At 31.2% G+C, this 27,580-nt stretch overlaps 4 protein-coding genes and 5 non-coding genes across 10 annotated transcripts; 7 read left to right on the top strand and 2 right to left on the bottom strand.

Moving 5' to 3' along the window:
• The first annotated feature begins 946 nt into the window (after positions 1-946).
• LOC124938701 (protein YLS7-like) lies at positions 947-4,473 on the top strand. Its single transcript, XM_047479196.1, has 4 exons — positions 947-1,086; positions 1,560-2,078; positions 2,870-3,144; positions 3,526-4,473. The coding sequence occupies exons 2-4, from the start codon at positions 1,733-1,735 to the stop codon at positions 4,318-4,320; spliced, it is 1,416 nt and encodes a 471-aa protein (XP_047335152.1). The 5' UTR covers positions 947-1,086; positions 1,560-1,732; the 3' UTR covers positions 4,321-4,473.
• Positions 4,474-4,565: 92 nt separating this feature from the next.
• Positions 4,566-5,092, bottom strand: LOC124938702. The gene has a single exon (XM_047479197.1). The coding sequence runs from the start codon at positions 5,021-5,023 to the stop codon at positions 4,691-4,693; it is 333 nt and encodes a 110-aa protein (XP_047335153.1). The 5' UTR covers positions 5,024-5,092; the 3' UTR covers positions 4,566-4,690.
• Positions 5,093-6,673: 1,581 nt separating this feature from the next.
• On the top strand, positions 6,674-6,755 carry TRNAS-GCU. The gene has a single exon. It is a non-coding gene; the product is annotated as a tRNA-Ser (tRNA).
• Positions 6,756-6,870: 115 nt separating this feature from the next.
• Positions 6,871-7,032, top strand: LOC124940850. Its single transcript, XR_007099577.1, has one exon. It is a non-coding gene; the product is annotated as a U1 spliceosomal RNA (small nuclear RNA).
• A 1,734-nt stretch (positions 7,033-8,766) lies between these two features.
• Positions 8,767-8,929, top strand: LOC124940853. Its single transcript, XR_007099580.1, has one exon. It is a non-coding gene; the product is annotated as a U1 spliceosomal RNA (small nuclear RNA).
• Positions 8,930-10,991: 2,062 nt separating this feature from the next.
• Positions 10,992-11,153, top strand: LOC124940851. The gene has a single exon (XR_007099578.1). It is a non-coding gene; the product is annotated as a U1 spliceosomal RNA (small nuclear RNA).
• A 741-nt stretch (positions 11,154-11,894) lies between these two features.
• LOC124940854 lies at positions 11,895-12,056 on the top strand. The gene has a single exon (XR_007099581.1). It is a non-coding gene; the product is annotated as a U1 spliceosomal RNA (small nuclear RNA).
• A 2,719-nt stretch (positions 12,057-14,775) lies between these two features.
• On the top strand, positions 14,776-23,284 carry LOC124937838 (UTP--glucose-1-phosphate uridylyltransferase-like). 2 transcript variants are annotated; one of them, XM_047478167.1, is made up of 20 exons: positions 14,776-15,579; positions 15,700-15,782; positions 15,912-16,002; positions 17,080-17,140; positions 17,391-17,468; positions 17,550-17,600; positions 18,116-18,162; positions 18,550-18,622; positions 18,855-18,912; positions 19,021-19,067; positions 19,140-19,202; positions 20,872-20,904; positions 21,003-21,040; positions 21,116-21,170; positions 22,010-22,069; positions 22,147-22,230; positions 22,323-22,421; positions 22,503-22,607; positions 22,857-22,928; positions 23,067-23,284. In XM_047478167.1, exons 1-20 carry the CDS (start codon positions 14,948-14,950, stop codon positions 23,103-23,105), a joined length of 1,869 nt encoding a protein of 622 aa, XP_047334123.1. In that variant the 5' UTR covers positions 14,776-14,947; the 3' UTR covers positions 23,106-23,284. The 2 variants fall into 2 exon arrangements, with proteins under 2 accessions (XP_047334123.1, XP_047334122.1); XM_047478166.1 differs by having other exon boundaries at positions 14,777-15,579; positions 15,900-16,002.
• A 1,129-nt stretch (positions 23,285-24,413) lies between these two features.
• LOC124937819 (RNA polymerase sigma factor sigB) lies at positions 24,414-27,254 on the bottom strand. The gene is made up of 6 exons (XM_047478149.1): positions 26,990-27,254; positions 26,457-26,644; positions 25,778-26,341; positions 25,191-25,562; positions 24,896-25,096; positions 24,414-24,818 (listed from the first exon to the last, which is right to left on the bottom strand). The coding sequence occupies exons 1-6, from the start codon at positions 27,075-27,077 to the stop codon at positions 24,537-24,539; spliced, it is 1,695 nt and encodes a 564-aa protein (XP_047334105.1). The 5' UTR covers positions 27,078-27,254; the 3' UTR covers positions 24,414-24,536.
• Between the last annotated feature and the right edge of the window lie 326 nt (positions 27,255-27,580).

Here is a 27,580-nt window from a genome sequence, read left to right as displayed (position 1 = left end):
AATCAACAACCCACAAAAACCAATCAAACCAAACTTTACAAACTTAGAAAAAACCCAAACCAAACCAATAAAACCAAGTTCCACAAACATAAGGAAACACCAAACCAAGCTTCCTATACTAAACAAAACAACTAAACCAAAACCAATCATACAAAGACCAATCAAACCAAGCTTCAAAAACTCACTTCCGATTTTCTCTCATCCAAGACTAATAATAAAACCAACATTTTTTTAAATCAGTCAATTCAACCAAATCAACATTCGATCCATCCAAGTTACTCTCCTCACTTAAGAACAAAACAACCAAACTCATTTTCACCAAGCTACCAAAATCCCCAATCTAACTAAACGTAAACAAAACTACTTAAATGAAATCAAAAACCCCAAATAAGCTGCTTAAGACCACCGACAGAAAATAAAATTAATACTAAATGATTAGAGCCCTCCATCAATGGCCAAGGTAACCATTGATAGAAACAGTTGAAGAGTATCACTTGATTGACTAAAAAACGATAACAAAGCTCGGATACCATGTTAAACTAAAGAGAAAAATATTGTATTTAATTATTATTCATGGTTATATTTATAATTGACATATAAAAAAACTAAATAATATAATATTGATATTATCACAATTTATAATATTGTAATAATATCTTATAAATATATTATATTATATTATAACAAATATAACCATTTAGTTTAATAATAATAATAATAATAATAATGAATTTTCATCAAAATTTAAATCCTCTATATTTTTAAAATATATATTCTCAAAATAAGATATAATACTCGGACTATTTTGTTTTATGAGAAAGAATAATACTATAAATGTGATAAAATAAAAATAAAAATAAAAAAATTATATGTGGCTAATCATTAATGCAAGTTAGTAGTTTGAGATATAAAAAAGAACTTTTTCTTATATTATAATTTCCCTTTTAATCTCTCTATTTACTCTCTCTCTTCCAAACAAGCTCAAATTAAGAAACAAAGCAGTTAGAAATCCAGGCGAAGCTTTCTTCTTGGGGAGATCTTCATAGATCGCCGTCTTTATCTGCACCAATTCGTCGCACAAGCAAGGTCAGTGTAGCAACGACTCTCTTTTACTCTCACTCTCTCTCATAAACGCATTTGTGCCTTCAATATCATGTCAAACGGTTGAGATTCATGTTTGATTTCATACATCTTGCTTAAAATTATGTTAATACTAGTTTATGCAGAACGATTTCTTCAATTACATTGATTCATAGATCACTATTGCTTACAAATCTCACCAAATTCTGAAATGTTTCCTAATAGCTGATCTGAAAACACTAGATGCGTTCTAATCACTTAAAACAAGTAAGTTTAGCCTTGATTACTCTTGCTCATTGATTCTATCAAAATCTAGGAGCAGTTTCCATTCCAAACAAATCAGTTTTGATTGAATTAATGTATTATTTAGCTAAATCAAGTGTTTTGATTGAATTAATGTATTATTTAGCTAAATCAAGTGTTTTGATGGAATTAATGTATTATTTAGCTAAATCAAGTAGCATATTTGTTGGATGCAGAAGAAAATAGCACAGAAGGAATAGGTGTATGATTTCCTGTTCTGCTTTCAATTTCGAAGCAGGAATCTAAAATACTGAGGAATAACATTATAAGAAGTTTTCGCATTTGGTAGCACCACATATGTTATGCAAGGATTTGCTAAGTCAACTTGATATTGACTGGTGAAACTGGAATGACCACGGTTTTGTCTAAGGGAAGTTCCACAATGACTTCCTATCCGAAGACATTTACGTCAATAGTTTTTGTAATATGTGGACTAGCAGTGTTCTTAGTGGCTGCCTCGTTGCTTCTGGTTTCACACCCAATAGGCTCAACTGTTCGTGGGTACTTCTATGATGTTGATCATTCAAAGAAAATTGATACAGTTGATGGTACCGCAGATGCTCCAAATGGTGTAGAGAATGATCTATTTGTTGGTCCTAGTTTGCGGAATAGTACCAATATTGTGCAGTCAGAACTCGTTGTCCCCTCAGATTTCATACCTGATGTTATGACAGATAATAATTCAATGGATACAGGTAGTGTAGCATACTTCTCCTCTATATTACCTACAGTGAATATTGTTTTGGTGTAGAAATACACTTTTTGTAGTTACATTCCCCTCTTCTGGTAATTATTTTTAAGAATTGAACTTAAAACAGATTCAGATCTTTATGGTGTAGCATCCTTCTACTCTACATTTCCTGCAGAAAATATTGTTTTGGTTTAGAAATACACTTTTCGCGGTTACATTGCCCTCTTTTGGTAATTATTTTTAAGAAATTTGAACTTAAAACAGATTCAGATTTTTGTACATTTCTCTGAAATTGCCTTGCTAAGGTAAAACTCCTGCTTTCTAGTTGTGAATGCCAAACATACCTAAGGTTAAATTCCTGATTTCTAGCTGCATTTCAACTGTGAAAATGTGCAATGATGCAATTAGGAAAAAACTGAGACAAGAACCAGAAAATGCTTTTATTTGAACTGAACTCAAAGAACCATTTGTTTCTCACTTTTATCAAAGAGTCTTTTGCCTAGGAAACTTTGTGAATTTGCTTTCGGAAAACATGAAGGCTACCTGAAACATTAATGCAGGCTTGATACTTGGGCAATTTTTTGACAATGTTTTAGTTGCCTATTCTTCCAGTAAATTAAATGTATTTATCTTTTCATTCAATGCATGGTTCAAAATTTCTATAGAGCATGGAATCTGAAGTGTTCTCTTTTGTATGAATTAAATACTCCTGTAGAGATGAACATGACAATTTATTTTTCATTTGTTTATTCGTTTGACAAACAATAGATGGGTTTCTTTGATATTTTTGGTTAGGTTGTGATTTGTTCCATGGAGAATGGGTATACGATTCAAAAGGACCATTATACACCAACAATTCATGTCCTGTCTTGACACAAATGCAGAACTGCCAAGGAAATGGAAGGCCTGACAAAGATTACGAAAATTGGCGATGGAAACCTACTAAATGTGACCTTCCTCGTTTTGATGCAAAGAAGTTTTTGGAATTAATGAGAGGGAAGACATTGGCTTTTATCGGCGACTCAGTGGCTCGTAATCAAATGGAATCACTTATGTGCATCCTTTGGCAGGCAAGTAATATGACTTTGAAATTTTCATCTGCTGTCACAGGTTTTAACAAAATGGGATTACCAAAGTCTTAATTTATATTACAAACAACTGTACAGTTCCTAAAAGTTACACCAATGTCAAATTCAACCTCAATATACCTCTCTTGATAGAGTTCTTTGCTCGTACAAATTTACCAAGTGAATTTGTTCTGTTTCCTTTCGTCTGCCTTTAATATGTTTTGAAATGTCTTCACTGCGGGTGAACCAAAATCAATTATTCCTGAAATATTCCTTTCTCAACTTTGTTTACTAGTTCATATTGTAGCATTTTGCCTGTTGAACATGATGTTATAAGTTGTGGGATTCTGTAGTTGACAAGTTATTGGACTTTTTTTTTTTCAGGTTGAGGTTCCCAAAAACCGAGGAAACAAAAAAATGCAGCGATTTTATTTCAGATCGACATCAACAATGATAGTCAGAATATGGTCATCATGGCTAGTTCATCAAACGTCCCAACCATTTGATTTTGCCCCAGAAGGTGTAACCAAACTCCATCTTGATTTACCAGATGAGACATTCATGCAGTTCATCCCCGATTTTGATGTAGTTGTTCTTGCTTCCGGCCACTGGTTTGCAAAGCAATCTGTCTATATACTAAACAACGAGATCGTGGGGGGACAACTATGGTGGCCAGATAAATCCCGTGAGATGAAACTCAACAACATTGAAGCATTTGGAATCTCTACTGAAACCATTCTAACTGCCATGGTTACACATCCGAAATACACTGGTTTGACTATAGTTCGTTCGTTTTCACCCGATCATTACGAAGGCGGGACATGGAATACGGGCGGGTCATGCACAGGAAAAACTAAACCCGCTTTAGATAGTGAAATTGTGGATAACGGGTTCACAAACATAATGCATGAGAAGCAAGTTGGCGGTTTTAACAAGGCAACTGAGAAGGCAGGAAATAAATCTAGATTGGAGTTGTTGGATATTACTAAGATCTTTGCATACCGACACGATGGACACCCTGGCCCGTATAGGAGCCCGGACCCTAACAAGATTACCAAACGCGGACCTGACGGGCGACCTCCTCCTCAGGATTGCTTGCATTGGTGCATGCCCGGTCCTGTTGATACATGGAATGAAATGGTTTTTGAAACCATAAGGAGAAAATTTGAGACCAAGTAAGTAGTTTTTTGTTTTTTTTTTATCTTCTTGCAATTTAGACATTTGGATTAGAAACTTACATATTGTCTAGAAATACTGTAATGTGTTAGAATTTGTTTATATCGAGACTATTCTTGATACAATTATTTTTGTAACATTCCTAATATTATTGAAAAATTGCCACAATTACAAATAAAAATTGATATTTTACTATGTTAGGCTAGTTTATTGGTTATCAAATAATCTCATTGATAAATGTATAATAATAATTACATATAAATGAAACCACGCAATGGATAAATTTACAATACATGGAAATTTCATTGGACAAGAATAAAAAAATCCCAATTGATAAAATGAAACATACAAATTATAATGAATTAGGGTTTAATTAAGAAGCGTGATGATGATTATCATCAGCGTCGTCGACCTTATTATATGTTGATGATCTAAAGAGGTTCTTAGACGACGTCCCGGCAGAGGAGGAGGCGGAAGACGAATACTCTCCTCCGGCCGGCATGTCCGCCAGAACCGCCATCATCTGGCGGACATTGATGGAACGAACACGGCTGAAACTGAACGATTTGGCGAGCTGATTGCCGGAGTTGAAGATGAAGGAGGATTTGGAAAGAATCATGTAAACCAGAGCCTGCACAATGATGAACAATCCCACCTTGAGCAAAACACCACCGTCTTCCATGAAGCTTAATAATTCCATAATCATAATAAGAACACAATAATAATATTTCAAGTGATCAAATGATTGATATTAATTTATAGAAAGAGACCAGAGTTTGTTATATAGAACACATGTTTAGGCAGATGGATGATGCTTTATTATATGTACTACGTAAGACTCGTTTTTCACCATGCAAGCCGACATATTTGAATTGTCTTCTTTATTAAGTTTTGGTCAAGAGTAATAGGTACGCCTTCAAATTTAACGGCTTGTTTGATATTTAAATAATAAAATAATAAATCATGTGTCAAAATTAATTAAACATTTTAAGATGAGATGTAACCAAAATATCTAAGAACAGTTAGATTATCCAGTAGCCAAACAGTTGGTATATTATAATTGTTTTTTTTTCTCTTAAAATGATAAAATTGTAAAATAATGTTATTTTAATTGACCAAACAAACAAAGATTAAGTGTTAATTACCTAGAATTTGGCCGTTACTTGACGTGACGGAAGGGAGTTGATTTGGAAAGGCCCCAAAAGGAAATAGAGACTTGCACGACTATATTATATATTAATTTCTATGTAACGTTTCCACGTTATCCGATTGGCTTAGGCAGTACACCAAGTCATCCACGTGACTAATTTGTACTTGTAATGCAATTTTTCTAGAGATTGATTTCATTAAAATTGACCAATTCAATGAAACAAAGTACATCACTTAAGGAATGCACCCAAATGGGAAGACCATTTATCTAGATTTATTAAAATTAACACATAGAATTAACTCAACTATAAACAAGAGTTTACAAGAATGTGTGCAAGCAATTCTTATTAGATGGATAGGCATATGCCATTTAGTTGTTGGGATAGGATCCTTCTATGTTCCCTCACATGGAGGGGACAAAATAGTCATTTGAAAATATATATTTTTTAATATCATTTAGACCCTCATAGGGAGGGGAACATGAATCTACCTGAACCGGGGTTAGCCAAAAGTAATTAAATTAAGTACCTACAGTTCACATTTGTGTATTTCGTTATTCATCTCTGTCTTTATAACTATTGCAAACAATAAGTTTCATGATTACTGTTCTCTTATGAACAACTTTTAAATTTCATTCAAAATATTATTCTCTATATTGTAATTCAGATATTTGTCAAATTCATTGTTATTCTGTTTATTTTTCTAAATTATTAAAGGTTTCGTTGTACTCAAAGAGCCACCGTCAACGAAAAATTTCAGCACAAACATAAAAAATTGTATCAATAGTTTATTTGTAACTTTATAAAGATATACATTTTATGCAGTTCAAGACAATAAGTTTAACAAAAATAGAGCACTAAGTTATGTACTTAAGAAGCTAGTTATTAGAATGTATACATATACTTTTTTTTAATTAGAGCTTTTTCTTGTTTAATTGAATACTATATTTTAAGATGACATTTATTTTCAAATGAGATCTTAATAAACAATACTTATTTGTCAAATAATTTGTTTTTGTGATATTTTCTAACAGAACATTGATATTAAGAATAATAATAAGAAAAAAAACAAATGATCCATTTTCTTTGATCCCACTCAATATTTGAGTTTTATTTCTCTTCATTAGTGTACTAGTTTGTATGAATGTTTTACTGTTAGAGGTTAAGATGAGAAAAAGTATTTTAACATTACAAAATTCAACAACTAAGTCGCTTTGGCCGAGTGGTTAAGGCGTGTGCCTGCTAAGTACATGGGGTTTCCCCGCGAGAGTTCGAATCTCTCAGGCGACGAAATTTTGGAATTTTATTATATTATTCTAAAATACTTTGATCCCACATCGGAAGGAAGAAGAGAGGAAAGGAGGGAAAAGATGTATAAATTAAAGGCACTGGGCTACCGAAAAACATACTTACCTGGACGGAGTCTATAGGTGATCAATAAGACCTATGGCTTAGGTTAGCGGATTCCATTGCACTTGGGTCTTGCGCTCGCCTAAGGTCAGCCCATAGTGGTTGAGCCTACGTCATAATTTGTGGCAGTTGGGGCCTGCGTTCGCGCGGCCCCTCCTAAAAGTACAATTGTTTTCTATGCCTTTTCTTAATATTATTTGTTCAGTGAATTATTTATTAATTGAGTAAATATTAATAAATAAATGTATTTATTCTGAGATTAAAATAGATTAACCATATTTGCCAATCATTTTGTTTTATTTAATTAAAAATTAAACTGTAATTTCTTTTATTATGCTACAAAAATATCAAATTCCAATTTATGTTTATTTAGTGAACCCTATAAGAGAACTTTTAATACATCCTCTTATAATGAGAGCAAAGTAATAGAAAAAACTATATTAATCACCAATATTTTAGGTTTAATAAAAAGCTCTAGTGACAATAATAATCTTTTATCATTATATTGTATCAGTTTTATTTGTTTTTTATCAACTAGATATAAAGTTTTTTATCATTCTATTTGTACTACTTAGTATGAGTCTCTATGAGATACTATCAAAATTTATCCTTTAGTTTTTTTTTTAGTAATACCCAACAACATATTAAGATGTCCTCAATTTCAAAAGATGATCAATATACAAATAACTGTGTTCTTTCAATTGAATTAAGTTATTAAATTCAATGGTAACGATTAGAATGCACTTCTTATAGCCTAGCGATAATTAGAGAGGAATACTAACAACCCTTCCTCATCCTGGGTTTGAGCCGTCTTGATCTCATTTTTTTTTTATATAATTGAAATGCTAAAAGGGTTGATCAAAGAGTAAAATCATTATTGAGTTATCATTAAATATTACAATATAATAAGTTTATTCCTTCAAAGGAATTTGAGTTTTGCATTAGACAACGCTTAATACATTTTTTTTTTATCTACTTTTAAAAAAAATCATCAACTCATTAACATTAGTTACTTTTTATAGAGTGAGCTATGATTTTTCACAATAGTTATTTTACTGAATGAAAATTAAAACAACTTAATTTTTTGTTTTAATGTCTGCATAATATAAGTTAATAATTATGTAAACATAATTAATCAATTTGATATTAAAATTTATAAAATATTATTTTTTAATATTGATGGCTTTATACTTTTAATAAGATGAGGACCAATAAATAAATAAAAATATATATATATATATGAACAATTAAGTCATTTTTAACCCTTATAACATTTAACAATGAAGTTCTTTTGGCTGAGTAATTAAGGTGTGATTTTACCCCCCGAGAATTTGTAACAAATAATTAAAGTTGATAAGGATTTGGCTGAGTAATTGAGGTTTGTAACTTTACCCTCAAGATTTGTAACAAGTAATTAAAGTTTATTAGGATTTGGCTGAGTAATTAAGGTTTGTGACTTTACTCCGATGATTTGTAACAAGTAATTAAAGTTGACGAGAATTTGGCTGTGTAATTAAGGTTTGTAACTTTACCGCGAGGATTTGTAACAAATAATTAATGTTAATGAGACTTTACCCTGAAAATTTGTAACAAGTAATTAAAGTTGATGAGGATTTGGCTGAATAATTAGGAACGTGAATATAAGTTGATGAATAATTAAGGAACATGAATATATTGCATAAACAATTAAAGTTTCAACATTTTAATTTGTATAATCTAGACACAATTAGAAGATTGTTTATTTCAAATGATCAATTAAACACTTATTCTTAAACAATTAAATAGAAATTGAAAAAAATAAAGAAATATATATTAATCCCACATCGAAAAAAATAAGAAAGAGGAAAAGGTAATGATAATATAAAACAAGGGTACTGGGCTCAATTAAAAGTTACTTACCTGGACGGAGTCTATAGGTGATCAAGAAGTCCTATGGCTTAGGTTAGTGGGCTACATTGCACTTTGTAGTGGCGCTCGTCTAAGGTCAGCCCGTTGTGGTTTGAGCCTACGTCATAATTTGTGGCAGTGGGGGCTTGCGTTCGCGCAGCCCCTTCCCAATTATAGTTCAAATTAATTTAATTCTTCTGAATTATTAGTAAATTTTAAATAATAATCACACTTAAAATTAAAGAAATTATTTATCAGATCATTTTAATTATTAAATATTATAAAATTCATGCACTTTTGATTTATCATTAAATATTAAATTGTGCTAATTTAATTTTTTCTCAAAAAAATTAAGGAATTTTAATTTTACATTAGTTGGCACAGGAGATCATAAATGTTAGAAAAATATGTAAGACGTCAGGTCCACATGAATTAAAACTATAATCTTTTAAGTTGAGCGTTTATTAAAAAAAAAAAAAAAAGTATGTAATATAAATAATTTTATTCATTTTGTGTTCATTGCATAAGTCTTCAAGTCATTTTATTATTCTCTTTTATCTGCATTTTTTAAAGAGTTTAAAATAAAATTATGGAGAATAATATGGTTTACCCAATAAATGTTATTGAATAAATAATAAAGTTATATTTTAGTTTTTTTAGATATATATATATAAAAAATTGGTTAACTTAATTGTTAAATTTATTTTATAATTATAGCTTAACAAATATAATGTTTATTTTACTTAATAAAGTTGAAGCAGCTTAAATATAGAAAAATATTGACAACAATGACTTTAGATAATATAAATTATTAGTTATCTAGATAATTATTTAATTTGATATTAAAATTTTAAAATTATTCTGTCTATTTTTCTTTTAACAATGATCATTTTATAATAATAATAAAATGAAAAATCAAAATAATAATATATATATATATATTAACATCACGAAATTTTACAATTAAGACACTTTTTAACGTATTACAACATTTAACCATGGAAGCTCAGGGATAAAGACATTGTAGCTTTCCTAATTACATATGTTATGGTGAGATTTCGAATCTCTTAAAATTTGAAAATTTTAATTTACCATATATTCATTATTGTAATAAACAAGTTTATCCTAAGAGTCCCTAAACAAACTATTTAACCACCAATTTTATTTTGTAATATTTGTGATGAATTTTTTTCACTACAATGTACATTTTAATTGTGTAATAGGTATAATACTTATATTTAACTAAAATTTAAATATATCTTATTCATAATTTTTTTTAAAATATTTAGACTATTTCAAACACTAAAAAATGAATAATATAATTCAAAATATAAATAATTTTTATTATTTAGTCGAAATTTGAACTCTCGATAACTAATTAAATAATTTATCGTTTAAGGTTTCAAATAGTTGTGTTTTAATTTTTATTTTGATTAAAATTTATTTTAACTAATAAAATTTATTTATTTAAATTATATCTATTACCATTCTCAATTCATTAATACATAGAGATAAGTAGAGATAATTGTCTGTTTGGTTTGAGTTCTATATAGCCAACTAATTTAAACATATATTGATATTATTACAGTATCATATTTAGTAAATTTCTATCATATTAATTATATTTTAATTTTATGATTATCAAACTATTCCCAACATCAATATTATTTGTTAATTAGAGATAATTTTGATGGTACAACACAAACACAAATTATTTAAATACGGAGAAGACGAATGATTAACAATTTCGTCATCGACTTAATGTGCAACATCGTTATCTGTAAATGGAATAAAAAATATGCATTGTCGTTTAAGAAAAAAAATTTAAAACTCATATAAAAACAAAAATGAATGTTTTTCTCATAGTCAACTTAAAAAAAAATGAATATACAATATATAAGATAATTTTATTTATATTTTTAACACATTAATTATTTTATAATATTTAAATTAATTTAAATATATATTCAAAAAAATAATAATATATAAATAGTAATTTCAAATAAAAATATATATAAAAAATAAATTTCAATATAGTCATGTTTTAAAATTAGTTAAATGCAACCAAATACATTATAAGGATATTATATTTATTATTTGATTATATAATTTGTATATGAAATATAATAAATATTAATTAATAGAAATCTACGATCCCACATTGGAAGAAAGAAGCAAGGTAAGAAGAGAATGGATGTATAAATTAAACGTACTGGGCCAGCTTAAAAATTACTTACCTGGACGGAGTCTATAGGTGATCAAGTAGACCTATGGCTTAGGTTAGCGGACTTCATTGCACTTTGATGTTGCGCTCGCCTAAGGTCACCCCATTGTGGATGATCCTACGTCATAATTTGTGGCAGTGGGGGCCTGCGTTCGCGCGGCCCCTTCCAATTCAAGTTTAGATATATTTTAGTCATAAATATCATATAATATCTAATAATTTACTTTTAGCTTAATAAATATAATATTTATTTTTTTAATAAAAATGTAACAACTTAAATATTAATAATAATGTCTTAAGATACTATAAATGATTAATTATTTGGATAATTATTAAATGTTACTAAAATTTTAAATGATTTTGTATAAATGTTACTAAAATTTTAAATGATTTTGTATAAATGTTACTAAAATTTTAAATGATTTTGTATAAATGTTTTAATAATGGTTATTTTATAAATATAATAAAATGAAAAATAAAAATAAGAATACATATTTTAACAATTAATTCACTTCTAAGTTATAACCTATTACAACATCTAATAATGCTGTAGTTTGATTAAGGCATTGTGACTATGCAAATTTCACATGTTACCCCATATTTAGAATCTTATAGATATTGGATTTTTTATGCATTATATTTTTCATAATATTTTTTTTTTAATCTCAAACAAACTACATATTGAGTTTAGTTTTAAATATACTAACAAACAACAATCAATTTTAATTTTTAATCAATGCACATTTAGATTATTTGTTTGAATTTATCCTCGTAATGTAGTAATTAAAAATGAAAAATGTCAAAAATATATATTAATTAATAGAAATTTATTATCCCACATCGAAAGAAAGAAGTAAGGGAAGAAAGGAATGAATGTATAAAATATTGGTACTTGGCAAACTTAAAAATTACTTACCTGGACTGAGTCTATAGGTGATCAATAAGACCTATGGCTTAGGTTAGCAGACTTCATTGCACTTTGTTGTTGTGTTAGCCTAAGGTCAACTCATTGTAGTTGAACCTAAGTCATAATTTGTGGCAGTTGGGGCCTGCGTCCGCGCGGCCCCTTTCAATTATAGTTTAAATGTATCTTATATTATTTTAACTGTACATATCTATAATAAATTAGTCTTTCTATTAAATATTGTAAAAATCATTATTATTCATGAAATAGATATTATTGATATCCAATAATATATATATATACTAAAACTTATTAAGTTGTCTTTGATATAAGATCAATATATAAATAATTGTGCTTCTTTCAATTGAATTAAGTTATTAAATTCAATGGTATATGGTTGAGATGTCCAATTATTTATATTTGATTAATTAATCCTCCCACATCACACAAGAGAAAATACTAAGAAATGGGGTTGCTCAAAGAGTAATATCATTCATGATTTATATCATTAACAATTAAATCACTATGTTACATAAAGTTTATATTTCATGAAAAAAATCAAGTAATTTGTTTACAACTAGAATAAACTCAGATGCCTTTTATCAAAAAATTTATAAAAATCTATGGACATATATATTTTTTAATAATGATAATTTCATAGCAAGTTAATCAAAAACTTATAAAATAAATAAATAAAAAATCTAAATATATTGAAAACATAATATACCATAGCTTAGCAAATACACAATAACGAAATATTTAAAAACTGTGTTATCGTGATTTTTTCAGTTGGCGTTGAACAATATAACAATCAATGTTACCTGTTGTTATTGAAAAATGTCAATCGTTTAATGATAGGTTATTGAACCGACGACAATCGGTGTAAACCAAATTAAGAGGTATAAACTAAATATAGTTTTAGTGATATGATCTAAATGGATTGAAAACATTGGTGTGTCATCCACCCATAATTCATAAATACAAAATCTTATAAGTTACCTTAATTACAATTGACAACTAATTAACTAATGATGATATATTATGTAGTGGGCAATCTCAATTCTCAACCAAACCTTGACTTTCCAGCCTTACTCCATGCAACACGAAACACTTATAATCCCTTACAATAATATATGTTAAGTGACACCCACATTGAATTTAAAATTGCAGACTTAACTTGTTTTAACCCTTTGATGTATGTATGCATGCATATAATGTTTTACACCACAATGAAAATTGTTTTAAAATTGTACAATCATTGACTTAAATAATCAAGCCATTGTGTAGTGTCCAAAACACTCATTATAAAAAGGCCACAAATATGTAAATCTTCAACCAAAAAACATGACTTCTTCAACCAAAATGAGGTTTGTCTCTTTCAATATGACAACCTTTTTCTTCTCCTGCATGGTTCTTCTCTTGCTTGCAAATTCCTCAACTCGTTCAATGGCCGCCATAACCTGCAACGACGTAGTGAGGAACTTAAGGCCCTGTTTGGATTATTTGAGAAACGGTAGTGGATTGCCTTCTTCTGGCTGCTGCACTGGAGCCAAGGCTCTTCAGTCGGCGGCTGCCACCACCGCGGATAGGCAGGCGGCATGTAACTGCCTCAAGTCCGTTTCCAAGAATTTGAATGTCAAACAGGACCTAGCCAAGTCACTTCCAAGAAACTGTGGAATCAAATTGCCCATTTCCATCTCTCCCACTATAGACTGCACCAAGTAAGCAATTAATTAATTAAGTAGTCATAGGTCATTTGTATGCCCTTTTACGTTTATTTTAATAATTAATTAATTAATTTATCTATGTTACTCATTGCAGGATCACTTGAGCTTCAAAATGATGCAGAAATTGGAGTCCTATTTAATTAATTTATAGCATGTTTTTATAATAAGACTATTCGGACTCGACCCCACTCCTATTATTATTATTAGTATATATATTTAATAAATTATGTAATATTGTGTAATAAATATCTTATGAGTTGAGTTATGATTTTTTTTTAATGTAATATTATTTAATATAATAATTTTTAATGTAAAATAATATAAAATTGTAAAATCTTATTATTGTAAATTTAAATCGTAAAAAATTATTTATTTGAGTTTACTTAAAATTAGAAGATTTAGTCAGAGATCTTCCTGAGCAGACAAGCTCATTCGGTAACACCTCATTCTCTCACATAATATGTATTGGGTTATATTGATCATAATCAGATAATTCTGAATTTTTTCAATATCAACTTTGGGGTAGGAAGATAAAAAAAATAGGGGATTTATGCGAAATTCGTTGACTTTATTTGAAATCGTAAAATCGTAAATTTGAAATCGTAAGAATTTACTTAAAATTAGACCTTATTTAAAATCGTAAAATCATACTATTTTAAAAATTAAAAATTCATTTGATATTTTAACTGTCTTGAATGTTGGCTTAAACTGAATTAGACCCATTTGAAATAGAATATTACAATAATTTCACTAAATAAAGAATAAATGTAGGAATTAATAATAATAATAATAAATCTCACTAAAAAAAATCAAATATTTAGTTTTCACTATAAAAATATTATTTGATTTAAATAAGAATTCATAAAAATGAGATCATACTACCTTGTCCCATAAATAGATCTTGTTCATAAAAATAAAATAAAAAGAATAATGAATTAAAATGAAAGTATAAATTTGAATTATAATTATTAGGTATAAGATAGTAAAATTTTAAACAATGGAAAAAATTAATAGATAGGCCCATATAAATTAATGGGTTGAACTTGAGAAAGAGTCAAGATAAAATATAAAGGCCCAATTATATTATTCAATATTTTTTTGGGTTCCTTTTGGGCTTATAGGGTCCAATCATATCTTACTTTTCAGCTTAAGCTTAAGGGAGACGGCAGTTTACTTCGATAGCTAATCGCCGGCCACCATCTCCGCCGCCGGCAATCTTCATTTTCAGGGGTTCTAGTTCGTCGTCGTCTTCAGAAACCCTTGAATTTCGAGCATTCCATTGAATTAGGGTTTCATTCTTGATCCATTTTCTACAGCTACCTAACTCAAAATGACGATCCATTCGGCGGTCATCCAGAAACTCCTCAGTACGAACGCCCATTTAAGCCGACGCAACGTCACTCACCATTTCAAAATCTACACTTATGGTTCCAGAAACGCCATGTCCATTATCGACTCAGACAGGACTCTGATATGTCTCCGGAACGCCTGTGATTTCATAGGTAACCTCGTTAGACAGAAAGGTCGATTCTTATTCGTCAATACCAATCCATTGTTTGACGAAATTGTCGAGCAAATGACTACTCGGATTGGATGCGGTAAGGATACTTCGTGGAAGCTTGGGGGGTTTCTAACAAACAGTAGCAGTCCGAAGAAGTTTCGGTCTCGTAACAAGAAGCTACATTTGGGGGCGATCCAGCCTCCGGATTGTATCGTGATTATGGACTCAGAGAGGAAATCTTCAGTAATTCATGAAGCTTCTCGGTTGCAGATTCCGATAGTGGGATTAGTTGATTCGAGTATGCCTTTGGAGACATTCAAGGACATTACTTATCCTATTCCTGCAAATGATTCAGTGGAATTCGTATATTTGTTCTGTAATTTGATCACCAAGACTTTTCTACTTGAGCAGAAAAAGCTTGCTGCTGCAATGGGATCTTCTGCTATTAAAACTGAAACTGGGTATACTACAATTCTGTTGTCTATATACTCATACTTCCATAGTTCGTGCCTATGTTAATCCCTCTTTTCATTTTTTTAAAAACAATTCTCTATTTTCTTTTCTATGAACTTGAATTGCAGAGATGAATTGCAACAAAAGCTTGGAAGCTCTAAGAATGTGGTATCTGTTATTCCATATGAAAGCCTGGCTCAAACTTCTGATGGTAATAAATTATTTGATCATGATGTGATGTCCATTTCTCTTATTATTTCCTTTTCACGTTTGTAGATTTTAATAGTTATTCAATGATCTGGTATCCTTATGAGTTGTTTTTGGGCAGTTCATGATGCAGACACTTTGGATACCAAAGAACTCCTGAACAAGCTGGCGGTGGTAAAGATAATCAGTGGATTTGGGAAAGCAATGGGAGTCAACGATCCCAAGTATTTTTTTTACACCTTAAAGATGTTTATCATGCATAGAATATGGACCCATTTTTTCAATATTTATTTCCCAAAAGTAACATATGATTTGTACAAAAGTTTGAAAAAGTGAGATCATTTTTCATTGATCCAATGTAAACGTGAAAGTTGCATTAACTGTGAGAAACCCACACCACAAATAGTACAAGTCGTGCCATAAGTTGGCAAGAGTTAATCATACATACAAATATCATCAACATAAATGAAGAACTCAAAAACCTGAAAAAGCTCCTCAAGATCCTAGATCAAGGTTCTCGTGTAATTGATCATACTAAAACCTAAGCTTTTAGTTGGGATTGTTTGAAAGTACTTTTCCATGTAATCCAGTAAAGGAAATTGTTTTTCCTTTGATGTGATAATGTCTTAAGTGAAACTCTAGAATCATACTTTATGTACTCGCTGGCAAAGTTGTTTGATTGGTCTTTCTTTCCCTTATGCTTTGTTATTTTTTCATAATTTGATTACTCTATTATACTTTTCAATATACACCGGACATTTTTTTGTTAGGGTTGATTTTTCTGCCAATATTTGAGGGAACTTATGTGGTCTATTTCTTTATCCTTTAACTTTTTCATTAGTTGTTGCCTTCTTTATAAGCTTGCAACAAATCTATATGCTGTGTAGCTGAATTCAGAATAAAATTGAGGGATTATCTAAATATTTAAGTTGACATTTTACTTTTTGTGCGATATAAGATAATTGCTTGAGCATCCACCCGGGGTAGCTCAAGTGGTATCAGTCTTGAAATTGGAGGTTGAGGTATTCGATTTGTGCTGAAAGCACCTTGATTGAAGTGGAGTAACGGCAGTTGGATGTTGTGCTAGCCTCCAGGAAAAAATGTTGGGCTCTCAAAAAAAAGAGTTGATAATTGCTTGAGCAGGAAATTGTATAATTTGTGATCTATGCCTAATCTGTTTCTTCATAGCAGAATCCTGTTTGCAGTATATATCTTAAGCTGACTCTGTCTTTATGACCAGTGTATTGGTTTTTGTTATTTTGCACTGGTCTTACTTGTATGAAACTGCAATCGTGATGCAGATCATGTATGGAAGTTACTGATGGAGTGACATACCTAGATTTGGTTGTTAATCAGTTGGAGGTGTGCTTTGGTTGTTCTTGCAACATACTATAAGCCCCATTTGAAAACACTTATTGTTTCTGTTGTTGGATCCGTTCCAGATTCAGAATTTATATAAAAACATTTATTTAAATCTCTCTGAAATAAAGTTTCCGGAACGTTACTGTATTTGGAACGGATCCAAATACAAAGACAAATATAGTAGGTGTTTCCAATGGGGTCTTACTGCAATATAATACTCCTCTTTAACCACCAATTCAATTGCTTTCAGAATATCAATTCCAAGCATGGGTGCAATATTCCCTTGATTTTGATGAACACATTACAAATCCAAGACACCATGATGAAGGTAATGCTTGTTTTCCTTTCACTTCTGAGTTACGGAAATTAGATCTTTGCAGAGCCTAAATGTGCCACCTTCTTGGTGAAGGTTGTTGAGAAACATGACAAGAAGAGCGTTGATATCCAAACAATGTTCCAGGTTCTCTCTCCCTAGCCTTGTTAGATTGTGTTTTACTAGAATTTCGTTCTTGTTTTGTTTTGTTTTGTTTGACATGAGCTTTTTATTAGCAAGGTAATTTTATTTCAGAGTGAAGTTTTAAGTTAATGTCAATGTAAATATTAACATGAGTTTCCATAAACATCAAAAAGTTCGAAACACTAAGATTCTTGAACTAAGAGGCAAATGTGTCAGGTTCAATTCCCACTAAAAGTATTGAAGTTATGCTAGCCTCCTTGAATAAGAAAAGCCTTAGTCTAAAAATATGGAAGTTCGAAACACAAAAAGCATAGTGTTATCCTTTGAATTAAAATAATCAAGCCTTAAGAAGCAAGAGTGTGCACTTGGTAATTTTAATCTGATCCACGTTTCTAGTTATAATTAAGATTTCCTACTGTTATTTATAGCCATCTTCAAATAATTTGGTAGAAAGATTTATTGGCATCAATTACATATTCCACTGAATATCTTCAGAGAACTTGATATGTTTTTGGCAGAATCAAAAGTATTCAGCAAGGAGAGCTGATGACGATGACGATGAAGGGTATGCCCTCTGAAACTGGATGATTCTTCATACTATGTATCAACTGCATTGACGATGTTGAGAGCTGACATGTTCTCTTTTAGTGTATTATATATAATTATTTATTAATTTTTTTGTCTTCTAAGTATATACGCATTTCAACCTAAATGTGTACAATGGCTAGAGGTGAAAAGGTGATCTGTGGTTGTATGGTTGTCAAGTATAATAAAATGCGCTCAGTCATCTTGAAGTTTTTTTAGGCTTTGGGGAGAGCCTAAAGTTGTTTCTCCATATTAGAATCTTGATTGGAGATCCAAGTCCGGTCTCTTAACTAATTGATCCAAACTGATATCCTGAAATTAAAATTTCATACTAATTTATGCCTTTCTGACCTTGTTCAATGTGAAGGTATCATTTGGAAGACCGTGAGGTATTTTTGTCCTTGAAGACCAGTGGCACACTGGATGCATTGCTGTCACAGGTAGACATTTTTGTTGCCTTTATTTGATAATTGCAATTTCCTTTCTTTAATGTATATAATTGGAAATATATGTTTCTCCTGAATAACCTAAATCAACATTCTATTCTTTGCTAATTGAAAAATATGTTGATCTGATTCTAGAGTTGCTAATTAATGATAATTGAGGGTTTCATATTTTACGGCTTCGAGTTCTATCATGGTTTGTGATGATATTATCGTGATTTATTTTCAGGGGAAGGAGTACATCCTTGTATTGAGATCAGATAATCTTGCTTCAGTTCTTGACCCAAGTATCCTTTTCTGAGTGGGCATTTTAGTTTGAAATTGACATTAATGGAGTTCCCTGTCAGTTTTCTTCTTCATTTTCCTACTTATTGTTCTCCTTAAAAGGCTCTTAGAAATCATAAATCATGTTATTGAAAACAGGATACAATGCTGTTTGGAGGTAACATAGCATTATTGCTAATCACTTGCATGTGACTGCATGTTGTTTCTGAAAAATCACGGTTTTTTATAGGTGACGCCGAATGTTCATTATGATTCTAGTGAGAAAAGTACTTCTCAGGAAGAGAAGGTTCAGGTAACTTACGGTTATTTACATTTATCAGTGTCATTTACTTTTTTTTATGATAACACTTATCAACTAAGTGTATACTTTTTTAATATATCATCACCTTTTAAGACAACATTTTCTTCCTCTCATAATATTTTGGCCTCTCTTTGGATACAATTTTTTTTTTTGTTTTATTCAACTATACGAGCAATTTGATCTAATAAAATCTATTAACACTTGGTTTGATAATAATAAATAGATGGGAATGTATAGAAGAATATTATTCAAAGTAATGTCAAAGAAGATATTGTTGATTTCCTATGATAAATATAAATTTTATATGGTTGAATCTTGACTCGGACAATAAATTGAATATACTTTTCACGTGTTGCTTGAACCCGGAGGTAACATAGTTTTAATTCTCGGTAACCTATGTGTGATTAACGTTGTTTTAGAGTAGCTTCTTTTTTGTAAAAACAAATTGGATTTGTTAATAAAGGTTGGGGTTAGGTTGGCAACCCAATTTATATTGCTTTGTGATCCAAAAAGAAAATTAACAAGGTGCTGAATTATGTGGTTAAATGTATCTTTACTCTTCCTTTATTGCTGTATCATCAAAGTTTTTCTTGATGTATTTGTTGTTTATAAGGACAGTTAGTTACATTTCATTTGTTCTTAGTTGAGGTATCAATTGAGAAAAGTGGGGTTATTTTTTTGAAAGGATAAAACATTTCATTAAACCACATTTTGAGAAGAGAAAAATGGGGTTATTGTGATACAATAGTATCGTGTCTTTCAGCATTGACTATAAAGGATATTATTGTAGGATGTTCCTAGTGATTTATCTTTTTTCTAGTTTAGAGTCCAAGGGTTTTATTATATGGGACATGGGTTCACTTTCCTAATTCTAATATGTTTTAGATGTTGTTCTCTCTCTCTCTCTATATATATATATATATTTTTAATTTGGGAAATGAAAGAAAAAAATATTTTCTTTGTTGACAGTTCTTATGTTGTTATTAGTGAGCACATATTCTATTACAAAGGTAGAGTTTTTCTGTTTGAAATTTCAAGACACTGAGAACATCTAAGGGTATATTTGCTATCACATTTTATCATCCGAATCATGATCCAAAAAATTTACAAAATAATCTGGATCATGATCCCATAAAATAATTTTTATACCAATCAAAGCAAAAAATCACATATTTGGATCATGATCCCAAAACAATCTCTATATATCTAATGAAACCAAAAAATCACACATGGATCATAACCCAAAAAAAAGATCACTTTCAGTTTTAACTTTGACGATTTTTCAAGGTCATGATATTCTCTAAAGATTGTGACAAAATACTGTTCTCAAATAGGCTCTTAGTTTCAGAGTACACACATAAATTCTCAACAATATTTACAAGGAAGCTACTATCTTTTGGACCTGATGTAAAAGTGAGTTTGACAGTGCATATCTACAAAATATATGTCAAAGCACTAGAGCAGATTTGGTCTCTTTCGAAAATTCAATCCATGTAGAGTTATTTTTAAATTATCGTCATAGAATCCATTTTTCCAAATCCGAGGTTTATCCATCTAAATGAAATCTGTTGGTGATCGTTTTGTCAAGTCTCTTCATAGCTTTTTTCTTTTTTCTGTATTTGTTCACGGGCTTGAATGTGATTGTCCTTGCATTATGCAGCTTTCGGAAATAGCAGATCTACCTTCCAAAGAGGTAAGATGCAGTTGACTTCAATGTGATTGAACTTAAAGTTAGTTGTTTGAGTGGGGTCTAATGAAGTAATTTTCTTTGTCATCATTTATAATTTCAAGTCTATGGAGAAGTACAAACTCATTGATACAAGGAGCTTGTAAGTTCTCTTATTTACTCATCCTTGTGCAATCATCCCAATATTGGTAAACTATAGATAGCTGATTTTTTATAGGTGGCTGAATCTGAAGTCTTTAAAGAAGATTGTTGATTCTGGTATATTAACTGAAGTAAGTATCCTGATACTATTGTAATACATTTTCTAAAACGGTTTTTTCCCCCTTTGGTTTGAAAATGAGAGGGTACAACTTTTTGGTGACCTGAAGTGGTCACGGGTGAATACTCAATCTACCTAAATAGTGTTTGAACCTTCAAGGCCTTGTTTGATCCACTTTTCTTTGAATAACCAGGTGGTCGTTTTCAAATAACCCCGTTTGATGTAGGCTATGAAAAACCACGTTATTTTAATTTATTTGTGAGTACAAAGACATGAGGGATATAAATATATATTTCTTAAATAGAGGATACTTTGTTAGATTAAAAAAATATACTGGCAATTAATATGTGTAATTTTTGATATAATATTCTTTGAGGGAATTTAGTTATATGTTTAATCTTATAAATGTGTACTTAAGAAGCCAATTTCCATAAGTTTTGTAACATTAATATAATTGCTTTAAATGGTATAACCAAAACAAACTCACGAGCCTATTTTAAAGAGAGGTGATTTGAAAAAGACTGGTTTGATAAGTCTCAAATTCATGAATTACAAACGAAGCCCATTGGAGCTCTCAGCTCTTTTGCATTTCTTTACAACTCTTATGTGCCAATATATGAACAATTTGTTAAATGATAAGTACATACACTTTCCCCCATTCATGGTAGCTCAAATGGTAAGAGTCTTGAATTAAGAGGCTGATGTCTCAAGTTTGATTCCCACTAAAAGCACCTTGATTGAAGTGGGAGGTCATATTTATAGGATATTGTGCTAGCCGCCTCCAGAAATAAAAAGAAAAAAAGAGAGATGAAAAGTATATACTATTGTCAATGGAATTTTTCCTGATTTCAGAAGCACGCTGGTGATAATGAAAGGCTTGCAGATGGGACTAGATTGAGTTCAACTATAAAGGTATTTAACAATCATTATTGTAAAATCTTCTTGTAGGCTCTCTATTAAGATCAATATTCACCTCTTTTTCTTGCCAGCTTTTTGACCGTGTCCTTGCCATTAATGTTCCACAATCTCGGTTCTTACCATTGACTGAAACATCAGATTTACTTCTTGTCCAGGTTACTTAACTATTGTTTTTAGCTTAATATCATGTTCACTTAGTTTGAATTAAGACATCGTATTAATATTACTGTATTTTATTTCTTCGCAGTCCGATCTCTACACTCACTCTGAAGGGATTCTTGTCCGGAACACTGATAGAAAGAATCCTGCTAATCCCCATATTGTATTAGGGCCTGAATTCAAGAAGGTTAACTTTTATTTTTCTTATAACAGCTGGGTGTCTTGTGATTTTTACTACTCTCAAAATATCTTCCCTTTTCTTTTTCAGCTTGATGATTTTCAGAGTCGTTTCAAGTCCATCCCAAGTATCATCGAGCTGGATAGTTTGAGAGTGATGGGTGATGTTTGGTTTGGGGCTGATATAATCCTTAAGGTGGGATATTTTATTTTTTTTGCATTTGAACATGCCATCCTTGTGATAGTTCATTACAAAGGACTTCATTGTGAAAAAAATAGTTTATTGTTAAATACTCTCAAAAAGCTACCTCAACCGCAGATTGAGAATTCTTCTTATAAAGCCCCATACGGAAACACTTATTTTTTTTGTTTCTGTATCAGATAGACTTTCTTTGTATGACATGTATGTGACATACCGTATCCTTTGTTGGTTTCATCCTTGTAGGGAAAAGTGATAATTGTTGCAAGGCCAGGGATGAGACTCGAAATACCTGACGGAACAGTCCTTCAAAACAAGGTAACATTGAACAAAACCTCTGATTATACTTTTAGTATTCAAGAAATTTCTTTGGAGATGTTTTTTATAGTCAAGTTTCTAAATTATCTATCAATAACAACCCCTTCACATTGTTGGCATTTCTATTTCCGTGATCAGGTGATCCGCGAGTTAAAGGATATTCAAGAGGAATCTTGAAGGCATGAGAATTTGTTAAAATAGCAATTCTTGTATGGAATACTTAGTCAAAGAACATGTTTATTTTTGGTTTTCAAGTCAAAAGATCGCAATAAAACCTACTCTTATGACAGAATTGTTGAGTTATTGAAAGCTTAGCAAACAAACCGAAATGATAGGGGTTTTTTATTCTCTCTATACACTACAATTGTTGTTAGTGAGAATATGTAGTAACAGTAGCAAGCCAATTGGGATAAGAGACAAGATGAATCTGAGGATGCCTTGTTCATATGTCCACTGAAACAGAGGAAGAACCACTTCAAAAATGGACATTATTGTTGGCCCAAATATCACCAAACTGAGGACTCCAATTAATAGACAAGGAATAAGAGGTGTTGGATGATCTCTTCTAATTCCCATTTTCTATTTTCTTCTCTTTTTCTAATTAATATTTGTTATGAAGTTGAGTGATTTTTATACTAGTATTCACATATAATAAGAACAAAACTAGAGTATTTGGGTGCAGGCTGAAATCACTAGAAGCATCTTTATTCTCTTTTCTGGACATATTTGTTTTGGATAAGACTATGGAGTTTGGGCAAAAGAAAACACACCATGTCAGTTACAATATTAGTTGTTTTGATTATCTGATTAGTCTAAGATGGAAGAATATATGTTCCATTGTCTAATTTTATTGACATAACAAAATATGAAAAAAAAACAATTCTTATAAGTTCAATGTGCCTTGACAGGTATCCCCTAATCTAAAGTTTGATTTTTCCCTTTATTAAAATGATGTAATTAAGGTGATGTGAGATATTGTTAAAACATCTTCTAAAAAAAAAATATTTGCTTAAAAAAAGTTGATCTAAAAGAAAATAATTGCTTATAAAATTCTCACTTAAAAATGTATTAGGTGTTAGGATCATGCTTTTTATTGTTGAAAAAAAATAATTAATTGCTTATAACAAAAAACAAATGTAATGTTCAAATCATTAAAAAATAATGTATATAATAATTCAAAAATTAATCTGAATAATAATTCAAAAAATAATCTTTATAACAAATAAAATAACATACTATGCATATTCCTTTCTTCTGGATAATTGCGAGAGTAAAAGAAAATGAAACTTCGGATCTTAACAATGTCATATTTTTTCTCTTGAAAAATTCTATAATTAATAGAAAGATTATCTTCGTATTGCCACAAAAAATAACAAAATTTTAGTTATTGCCAACACAATACAGTTTTTCAAATAGGCTCAAATTCGAATAATTTATTATCTTTGATATAGGAAAATTGAGAACTTAACTACATAGATGATACAATTAAGTAAAAAAAAATGTATTTTATGCACAAACAAAATGTGTTGTTTTTTAACCCTGAGAAGTAAACCATAACATTTAATAGGGGAGGAATGAATGCATAAACTTTGCGCAAACAACAACAGTTTATGAAACCAAATATTGCTGCAATTGTTTAGTTCTCCTCTTGTTCTTCAACTTTCTGAATGCACATGATTCTATTTGTCTTACTCTTTCTCTGCTTATCCCCATCAGTTCCCCAATCTCCTGCAATGTCTTCATCCTTCCATCTTCAAGTCCAAACCGCCATCTAACCACCTGCTTCTCCCTAGGGTTCAGGGTGTCGAGTACTTTTTTCAGATCCTCCCTCATAAACTGCTTTATCAATATTTCCTCAGATGTTTCCGCCTCTGGATCTGAAATCACTTCCTGAAAGCAAATTTATACATTAACGCAAATTTAATAAATAGTTTTTGTTACATTAATGAAAAAAAAAATGGACAGACCGAAGGCTTGAGATCCATGTTGATGCCTATCTTTTGGTCAAGCGATCTTGGAGCTTTAGGGGTCATTAGTACGGCTTCGAGCCTCTTCATTGAGAGGCCGGTTGCTTCTGCAACCTCTTCATTAGCAGGATATCTTCCATTTTCGCTAAACAATTGTTTTCGCGCTTCCTTCACTCTGTAAGTTGCCTCAACCATGTGGAACTGCAGAATCGCATAAAAAAACACATGAATTATTATTATTTTTACGTTTCTGTATATGGACACAGATCCAGATAATCGGATGCAACAAACTTACTGGTAGGCGAATAGTTCTGGACTGATCGGAGAGGGATTTCCGAACAGCTTGTTTGATCCACCAATGAGCATAGGTAGAGAACTTAAAACCTCTTGAAGCATCGAATTTTTCTGCACCTCTAAGAAGGCCTCGACATCCTTCCTGAACAAGATCTTGAAGATTCATCCCAACTCCTTGATAGTTTTTAGCAATGGAAATAACGAGCCGTATGTTGCTTTTGATCATTTTATCTTTGCAAAGAACACCATAGCTTAAACGCTCTCTCAATGTTTTTTGATCAATGCCAGCTGCTGCAGCCCATTGTGCAAATGTGGGTTGCCCCCCAAATCGTTCTACAAGTTCTTCTTGCAGTTTTTCCAATTTCAATAGTACCTACAAATCATATCATGGAAACAACATAAGTATAGCATTAACCAGAGAGAAAAAAATGAAAGTGTTTTCAAATATAACCAAAGCCAACAATAAAATATATCATGAAATCTCTGTTATGTAAATATAAAGTCTATAATCAACAAAAGAAATAAGATCAAACAAAAAATACACAAATCGTTAATCGATCCTTTATTTTGTACAATAATGGCATGTACCTGAATTCCTTCTGACAAATCGTGTTCTTCAGTAGCTGTTAGAAGTTTAGAGCTACCTGTAGTAGCTCTCAAGTAACGTAAAGGGTCAGAGTAGTCTATTTCTTGAGCTGGAGCACGCTTTCTTCTGCTTGAAGAGCCGCTCTTTACAGACACAACATTAACGGACGCTTTTCCAACTGCTCTAGTTCTTCTTTCCTTTCTTTCAGTTTGACGTGAGGACCTGACAGTTTTGCTTTCAGACATTTGCTCCTCAAGATGTTCAAGCTCTTTTTCAGTAGGTTCCAACCCATTGTGAGATTCTTTAATGGGAATTTGAAGCAGACTGTCCTTCCACCATACATGTTCAGATGAAATGGGATCACCTAAAACAGCAATTTCATGTGTTGTTTTTGGATGAACTCTATCAAAATCCACAGTATGTTCTCCAGATATTTTGGATTTGTTTCCAACCATCAAAGCTGCATCTTTTGCAACTCTAAGAGCCGCTTTCGCTAGAGCAACTGCTTCTGCAGCTGCAGCTGCTATAGTAGCTTCTTCACTAGCAAGAGTTGCATCAAGGTTTACCTGCACATTATACTCTAATCTCAGATTCAACAAAGGCCCCAAAGGAACCAACTGTTGGAATTTAGCTTGAATACTATGAAGCAAAACTCAATAAAATCCTGATATTACTTCTTACCTGAGAAGGTGGCCCTGTTATCCCAATGTATGTCAAAGGTTTATCTGCAACAACATGGCGAGACTGACTTTCCAATGAAACCCATAACTTTTCCATATCAAGAACCGAGGTCATTGTAGCTGATGCTACTGGAGCTACCGTGGAGAAAACACATTGTGTTCGGAGACATGTAGGCTCTTTACCTTTTGCTGCAATTTGTTTTGTAGACATTATCAGAAGAACATATAAGATAACTTTTCATATTAATGCAAATGAATCCCACAAATGGACACCCTTTATCTAGTTCAACATGAAAATAGGGAAAATTAAACCAAACCGCCATAAAACTTCTATCAATAAGCAAGATCAGTTTTTTCTCCAACCCAACTAAAAAATACCCTAGCTGGTAATGATAACACATAGTATGAACATTAAACAGAAAAATGAATCTCAACAGATATACATTTAGCTTGCATTGCGTTCATAAGGAGTCAATTACATACTAACAGATCAGTTTATAGAATGAAGCAATTGAGGGAGTGATAGGAACTAACATAATTGAGTGCAGGGGTTGTGGTGAGTTCTGAGAGTTATGGAGAAGGCTTCGGGTGGACATTTGAATGGTGGAAGCAAGAAAGACATTTCTCTATCATTTACGAACCGACATAGAAAGATTTATGTATGACTATAGAATTGATCGAGAAAGAATTATACAGTTGTTTAGTGGTTCATAGGATTGAAATGGAAAGTCTTAAGAGAGAGTGAGAGATTGCGATAATGAAGGGGATAAGGGTCTGTTCATGAATCCTGAGGAGGAGAGTCAAACATGGAGAAACTATAAGAGAGATTGTCTGTCTGAACAGATTTAGTTTTGGGCTTCCAAGTTTAAAGGCTTCAAGCCCATTTCGAGAAAAACATTCTTTTTTTTTTATTTACATTTTTTTAATTATATATATATATTTTTTGAAAGTTTGGAACTAGCCTAACTCAATGATGATAATTTTAATTTTTTATTATGCGGTTTTTATTTGAATTATTCTGTCGGAGACGGTTTTTTATCCCCTTAATCGGTAGTTGATTGAGATGGGTAAGGATGATATAACGGTGCCCCGCGATAATTCTCCAAAATCAAACGGGACAAAGAT

The sequence above is a fragment of the Impatiens glandulifera genome, chromosome 5, assembly GCF_907164915.1.
Source record: "Impatiens glandulifera chromosome 5, dImpGla2.1, whole genome shotgun sequence".
NCBI lineage: Eukaryota > Viridiplantae > Streptophyta > Magnoliopsida > Ericales > Balsaminaceae > Impatiens > Impatiens glandulifera.
This window is presented reverse-complemented; position numbering and strand designations above follow the sequence as displayed.